The sequence below is a fragment of the Phaseolus vulgaris genome, chromosome 11 (genome assembly GCF_051622355.1).
Source record: "Phaseolus vulgaris cultivar YP4 chromosome 11, ASM5162235v1, whole genome shotgun sequence".
Lineage (NCBI taxonomy): Eukaryota > Viridiplantae > Streptophyta > Magnoliopsida > Fabales > Fabaceae > Phaseolus > Phaseolus vulgaris.
Genome location: NC_143508.1, coordinates 52,509,680 through 52,516,986, shown reverse-complemented (window position 1 = coordinate 52,516,986; position 7,307 = coordinate 52,509,680). Strand labels below are relative to the sequence as shown.

General features: G+C 32.0%; 1 protein-coding gene and 1 long non-coding RNA gene across 3 annotated transcripts; both read right to left on the bottom strand.

Annotated features, from left to right (window-relative positions):
* Positions 1-344: 344 nt before the first annotated feature.
* On the bottom strand, positions 345-3,140 carry LOC137810020 (uncharacterized). Its single transcript, XM_090297835.1, has 3 exons — positions 1,172-3,140; positions 575-649; positions 345-409 (listed from the first exon to the last, which is right to left on the bottom strand). Exons 1-3 carry the CDS (start codon positions 3,138-3,140, stop codon positions 345-347), a joined length of 2,109 nt encoding a protein of 702 aa, XP_090153961.1.
* Positions 3,141-3,577: 437 nt separating this feature from the next.
* LOC137824822 (uncharacterized) lies at positions 3,578-6,329 on the bottom strand. Of its 2 annotated transcripts, XR_011083276.2 has the most exons (3): positions 6,107-6,329; positions 3,940-4,010; positions 3,578-3,844 (listed from the first exon to the last, which is right to left on the bottom strand). It is a non-coding gene; the product is annotated as an uncharacterized LOC137824822 (long non-coding RNA). The 2 variants fall into 2 exon arrangements; XR_016517591.1 differs by lacking the exon at positions 3,940-4,010.
* Positions 6,330-7,307: the final 978 nt, after the last annotated feature.

Sequence of the window (7,307 nt, the reverse complement as noted above, 5' to 3'; positions counted from 1 at the left end):
TAAAACAAGTGTTCCAGGTTGCTAAATGTTTCACTTTGTTGTATCCATTACCTTGCCCTCTGTAATAACTCCCAATGTAATGGTCCAGTTATCATGTTAAATGCCTTGGGATAGCAGAGTAAGTGAGCACCTGAAGTCAAAAGCTAACTGATACTGTAAGTTTGCCAAATCTTAGAACAAGAAAATAATAACAATAGTTTTGTTCATCTGTTATCAAATCAACACAACTTGACAATTAATCTCAATTGATCCTTGAAAGTGTATAAAAAAAAAGGAAAAATTGACAGATAACATAATAAAGGGAATGAAATTCCATACCAAGAACTATGGATTTGAAATTTCTTTTAGTATATCCTTGAAATAAGAAATACACCTGTAGTGTTGCCTAATGCATGTGAACCAATCTCTCCTATCCATCCCCAAAAATATCAAAATTGGTACTATATGATGCTAATAGCATGACACTTAGGAGGCATAGATAAAAACAATTTGGAGAAATCAAATCATAGGCAACCAATCAAAACTAGAGAGAGATTAATTGTTTCCAAATATATTAAATACGGAAAAGACAAACCTCTAGCAGCATATACCATTGCTAGTTCTGGAAACCGAATGTCATAACAGATGCCTATGCCAATGCGTCCAACCTCTACATGAATAAACTCACATAAATTTGTTTACTCAAACACAGAACTTTTTACTGCAAGAAAAAATATTAAATCACTCCTTGACATGATAGTCAAAATACGCGTTCTGTTCTATAAATAAGGATTGGATGGGAAGACTTTATAGGGTGCTTTCTTCTATCTTCAGTATCATTAGGCTAAAACTACACCACAAACATAACTAGTTAAAAGCACACCTACACATTATCCTCTCCTTCTGAAATAACCTCCAGAATTCTATATAACTGTTTCGTCTTTCACATCTACACATATACTCACATTCGAGAAACCAGAAATACGTAAAAACATTTAGTCTGAACAAGTGATATAATTCACAAAAATTCCTCCATAGAGACATACAATGGTTGATTGTGCATAAGATATGGTAGAGTAGCATGTAATTTATAAAATGACGCAATATGAAACATTTTCAAACTACTTTAAAATGTAATTTCATTGTATACCAAAATATTTCAAATGTGCAAGTTGTATTTTCCATGGTATACCAAAATAGTAGAAGTTGTAATCATTACAACTAATTAGAGTTAGGAAATCTCTCAAAATTACAGATATTTTCTTGTTATTAACATGCACACACTTTGAAATATTTGATGCACTTCCATCTGGTAATTTGGCAGCCTTAAAAACACCACAAAAGATAGATTTCTCATTAGCATTCATTGAAAAACAGGCTGCTGAAAATTGTACTCGGCCTTTATCAATCTCCCTTGGATGAAGATCCTTTCTTATTCCCATATTTTGCAAATCATAACGAGCATTAACATGATCTTTTGTCTTCCCTTGAATATCCAAAAGAGTGCCCAAAATACTATCACATATGTTTTTCTCAATATGCATGACGTCCAAATTGTGACGTAATTTATTTGTTGCCCAATAAGGCAACTCAAAAAAGATTGATCTCTTTTTCCATGGACCATCTATTGTCTTTTTTGCATTCTTTCCGAATTCATTGATGAAATCTTTTAACATTTCTACGATTTCTGGCCCTTCTAACATGTGTGGTGTAGATCCAAATTCTTTTTTTCCATTAAAAGACTTCTTATTAGATCTCCAAGGATGGCTCATTGGTAAAAAGACACGATGGTTCATATAGCACATTTTATGGCTATGTTTCAAGTAGGATGATTTAGTGTCATAATTACAATATGCACAAGCTAATCTTCCTTTGGTGCTCCAACCTGACAACATCGCATACCCAGGGTAGTCACTGATAGTCCATAGAAGAGCGGCACGCAATAAAAATGTTTCATTTTCTGAAGCATCATATGTTTCTACTCCAAACTCCCATAAATCTTTTAACTCCTGAATCAACGGTTGAAGGTACACATCAATATCATTTCCTGGTGATTGTGGTCCCGGAATCAACAATGATAACATTGTATATTCAGGTTTCATGCACAACCAAGGTGGAAAGTTGTACACCACCATCATCACAGGCCACGTGCTATGTGATATGCTCATGGTCCTAAATGGATTAAAGCCATCACTAGCCAGACCAAGTCTTACATTGCGCGAATCAGTAGAAAAATCTTCATGAAGACTATCAAAGTTCTTCCAAGCTTCACCATCAGCGGGGTGTCTCATTTTCCCATCCTTCGATCGTTCTTCTTCATGCCATCTCATGGACTCAGCAGTCTTTGAACACATAAATAGTCTTTGAAGTCTAGGAATCAATGGAAAGTGTCGCAATACTTTGGCAGGAACTTTATGCTCATATTTTGGTTGTTCAACCTCAGAATTGGCATTTGGAAATTCCTTCCATCGTGAAGATTTACATATACTGCAAACATCTAGACCCTCATTCTCTTGCCAAAATAACATACAATCTTTCGGACACGCATGAATCTTTTTATAATCAAGGCCTAGATCACCAATCATAGTCTTTGTTTTGTTAAAAGAATCAGGAATATTCAAACTAGGCATAACCTCTTTTAGTAATTGTAGGAGATCAGTGAATGAAGAATTGCTCCAACCATGAAGACATTTCAATAAATACAGTCGAATGATGAAAGATAAAGTGGAGAAGTTTTTACTCCCAGGGTAGAGTTCTTGATTTGCATCATTAATCAAATGGTAGAACTTTCTAGCTTCATCATTAGGACCCTCTTTGCCTCCTTTTGCTTCTACCACATTTCTATGTGTGTTATACAATAAGCCATAAATATCATCTTGTGAATCTTCATTATCTATCATGTCATCATCACTTTTTGTAGTCGAAGATATTTCTTCTCCATGGTGAATCCAAACCTTATATCCTTTTAGAAAGCCCGTGGCTATTAAATGATCATAAACCACATGTCTTCTTGCCCAAACACAGTTTCTACAATCAGCGCATGGACATAAAATCTCACGTCCTTGAGGTCTTCCTCTAGTGTAAGCAAAATCTAAAAATGACTCAAGACCATCTATATATTCTCTGCTAAACCTTGGAAATTTTGCCCACTCTTTCTCCATCACCTTTAATGTAAAATATAAACAAATTATATGCAAGGAATTCTTCTAATTAGTTGCCTAAGAATTAACTATTAATAATGTACACAAATTATATGCAAGAAATATTGTATAAATTGGGATTGTAATTACAAAATATGCAGCTGACACATAGGACACATAGGAGATAAATCTGCAATTTAAAATTATAATTCTTAATTCTCTTATATAAAACCTATTTTAATACTTTATATATATATATATATATATGTCTATTTCGTAACGTAAAAGTGATTTCCAATCATCTCATATTTTGAATCCTAATTAAAATGATACTTACTAAAAAATATTAAAATACAATAACTTAAACTTAAATATTGTTAAGTCCAACCAGACACTTTGAGCTAGAATATTGATAACAATAGACTATTCAACTATTTAAATGAGCCAAAGACAAAATATATACAAGTCAATCACATTTTCTTACTGAAACTTCCAACTTCAAGAATATGGACAAAGGACCTATTGTGCAAATTGTCACAACTATTTGCTATCAATAAAGTCCTATTAAAAAAGGAAACAAGGAAATAGTAACAATCAAGTAATTTACCTTGTAAGTGTCACTTTTTTCCAAAAATTCTTATATCATTCACCTATGAAATAAGGTTTGAAACTTCGGTGCTATCAAATAAATCTTCATACAACTTCAGTTCATCAGCCAAATTCACCTAAAAGGGAAGAAATAAAAAGGGATATTAAATATAGAAAATAAAATCCATCAGAATAAAAAGGGCATATTAAATATAGAAAATAAAAGATAAACCTGGAGGGTATTCTTCTTCCCTCTATCTTCCTTTTATAAAGGGAAGTGGTCCAGCCTTTCACACGTGTAAACTATAAATAAAATTTATTTTTATTAAAATAACATTAAAATAAATTTTATCCTTTTAGGAGTAGTACAATATTTTAGTACGTAGTTTATGGGATTAAAAATATACATATATATAATTATTGAAGTAAAAATTAAAAGTAATCTTACTAGACTTAAAAATTATAATCTATTGAAGTAAAAATAAAATAACAATAGCTACGATTGTTGAAGATAAGAGTAGACTTACTAAACTTAAAAATTATAATCTATAAAAAATAAAATGGGATGAATAGGAATTTATTAGACAGAATATATGGAACAACAATCACATAATAAACAATAAATTATTAATGGGATGGGAGAGATTATAGAAGAGTATAAGATATTATATGCAAAATGAAAGGCTGAAATTAGCATAGTAGAATGTGAATTGAGCTAGTTACATTAGTCTTTGATTTGGAGATTATGATGGGTGTTCAAAAATTTGATTCCAAATTAATGCCTTCCTAATGCTCATCAATCAATATAAAAAACTATTATTAGACTAATATATGCAAGAATCTTTCATTTATGTTGGAACTAATATATGTGTTGTCATTTACGTTGATAATTCCAATAATTAGATACAATAAATTCTCCTAATCAAAATTATAAAAAAAAAAACTATCATAATACTTAATTATGGTTCTTAATTCTCTTATAAAAAACTATTATAATACTTAATATATATGTCTACTTGTTAAGGAATTCAAAATTCAAAATTATTGGGTATCTGAGTTTTCACATTACAATATGATAACATTCAACAGACAAAAGTGCTAGGAATAGATGGATTTTTCATAAGCTGCAAAATGACTACTACCTTATTTATGGGCATGCTCATACAGTGCTCTTGTTTTTTCATTCTCTCTCATTTTTAATAACAAGAAAGTTGATACAGTTTCTCTGCTACTAAGAAATTACAACTTAGCTACAACACTGTATGATTATCAATTTTAGTGATCTTATTGTCTCTTTGCCTTTAAAAAACACAATACTTGATGCACATCATCCATAATTGTTTTGGTATGAAAAGCAGATACAATAGTAAGTATAGATTAATCTTTAAACAATTGATTGGGAAAAAAGGAAATTTCTACTAAGTCCACAGAATATAATGGGCATGTAAATTTTCCTCTTATGCATTTCTACTAAGTTTATACCTTTGCAGCACCAATTGCAAAATAACAAATACCAACCAACTGATTAAATTCTGATAAATTTGAATATTCACAATTGATTAGCTTATACTATTCACCTTGATTGAATGTGTTCAATTGAGGTCCAATTAACAAGTCCAAGCTACAATTATAATTAAAAAGAAATACACTCGAAAAAGTAAATAAATCCTAAAATCTGAGTCCATGAAATACTAAAGAAAGAAAACAAAGAATTATTTTGAGTGCAGAGGTTATTGTTTCTCATCATGTTTCTTGTAATTTTCCTAAAATCCATCTTGTTCCTTTTCTTGTTGATTTATGCACTAATCAAGTTGACTAGTCTCCATTTTAAAAACAGAGAAGCTGAGCTACTAGTTGGACTTTAACCAAACTGAATGATGTTACTGGGAAACTATTCTGCAATATTATAAGCCACTTAGGTTGTCTGTGTCCTTTTAGTTTGATACAAATGCTTTAGTAAGTCATAAACTAAAAGTTCTTTTCCTTAACTATAGTCCAAGAATCCTTCACTTAACTGTAACAATATAGGAATTTATGGAATTTTGAAACAAGGATTTTATTAGTCAAATTGTGAAATTGCCAAACTAAAGATTCAAGAAATGGTAAAAGAAGAAAGCAATGTGCTGAACCTAAAATTAAAACTAGGAAATCCAACAGAGAACCTAAAATGCAGAAAATGCAGAAAATTCAACAGAGAACCTAAATGCAGGAAATCCACCAGAGAACCTAAAAGCCAGGAAATCCAACAGAGAACCAACAATACAGAAAATATCCAACAGATAACCTAAAATGCAGGAAATCCAACAGAGAACCTAAAATGCAAGAAATTCAACAGAGAAGCAAAACAGAGCACAATGAAGAACGAACAGATGCGAAAATGGAAGGAAGAAAACTTAAACCTGTCTCTTCACATCATTTTGCCTCCGACAACGTCATTGTGGTTGAATTTGAAGAACGAACAGCTTACATTACTACTCGCACAATGCCACTCCTGCTTCGTAGCGAACAGCTTAGGGTTTCTGTTGGCACAAGGTTTCGGCTTCGACTTAGAGTCTTCGTTCGTGATGGCACAAGGTTCACTCACTCAATGCCAGCTCAATGACGACCACTCAATGCCAACTCAATAACAAGGTAAGTTCGTGACGAAGCTGAATCTTAATTATCACAATTTAAAAACTTAATTATCACAATTTAAAAACTTAATTAATCACAATTTAAAAACTTAATTATCACAATTTAAAAACTTAATTAATCACAATTTAATCATTACAATTTAAAAACTTAATTATCACAATTTAAAAACTAAGCCTATATGTTATTTAATTACTTTAAAAATGTTATCTAAAATATTAGTTAAACACCACATTTTAAAAAATGTTGCCTAAAATACTATTTAACATGTCTACAATTTTAAAAGCATTCTTTGAAGTACTCACAATCTGGTCCACATTTTATAAAATGTTGCTTAAAATAAATAGGCAACACTTTTTCTAAATACTTTGAGATAAAGGTAAATAAATCTTACTAAGTGGGCAACAATAAAAAAGTGTTGCTTATACTCACTTTAGGCAACACTTTTCTACCCGTTGATATGTCAGCGTTGCCTAAAGTAAAAAATGGTGTAGTGTCCTCATCCAGTTTGTTTTTGAACACCCACTTCAAACCAATGATGTTCATCTCAGCTGTTTTAGGGACAAGAAACCATACCTCATTCCTTGCAAACTGATTCAGCTCTTCATGCATAGCTTCAACCCACTTTTCATCCTTTATAGCTTCATCAATTGACTTTGGTTCAATTTGAGAGACAAAAGCAGTGTGCCTGCAGAAGTTTGAGATGGAGCTACGTGTTGAGACACCTTCCTTTATCTGCCCAATGATGTTCTCCACTGACAGATCTCTAGGAATCCTCCATTCTTTGGGCAACTCACTCTGCTGCAGAATTTCAATCGGTTGTTTTGAGGAATCAACCGGTTGTTTCGAGGAATCAACCGGTTGTTTTTCTGCACAAATGTCCAGCTTCTCCAAACTGATGTTCTGCTCATCCTCTTCAGCATTGTTCTTCGAGATTTGAATGCTTTTGTGATCCACTTCATCGAAGAC

What these genes read in the sequence shown, in the direction of transcription:
- LOC137810020 (XM_090297835.1), bottom strand. Translation starts at nt 3,140, where the DNA reads ATGGAGAAAGAGTGGGCAAAATTTCCAAGGTTTAGCAGAGAATATATA. An exon ending in TTACAACTTCTACTATTTTG is followed by an intron (nt 650 to 1,171) that starts GTATACCATGGA and finishes TTATTCATGTAG; the next exon opens with AGGTTGGACGCATTGGCATA. An exon ending in AATGGTATATGCTGCTAGAG is followed by an intron (nt 410 to 574) that starts GTTTGTCTTTTC and finishes GGGGATGGATAG; the next exon opens with GAGAGATTGGTTCACATGCA.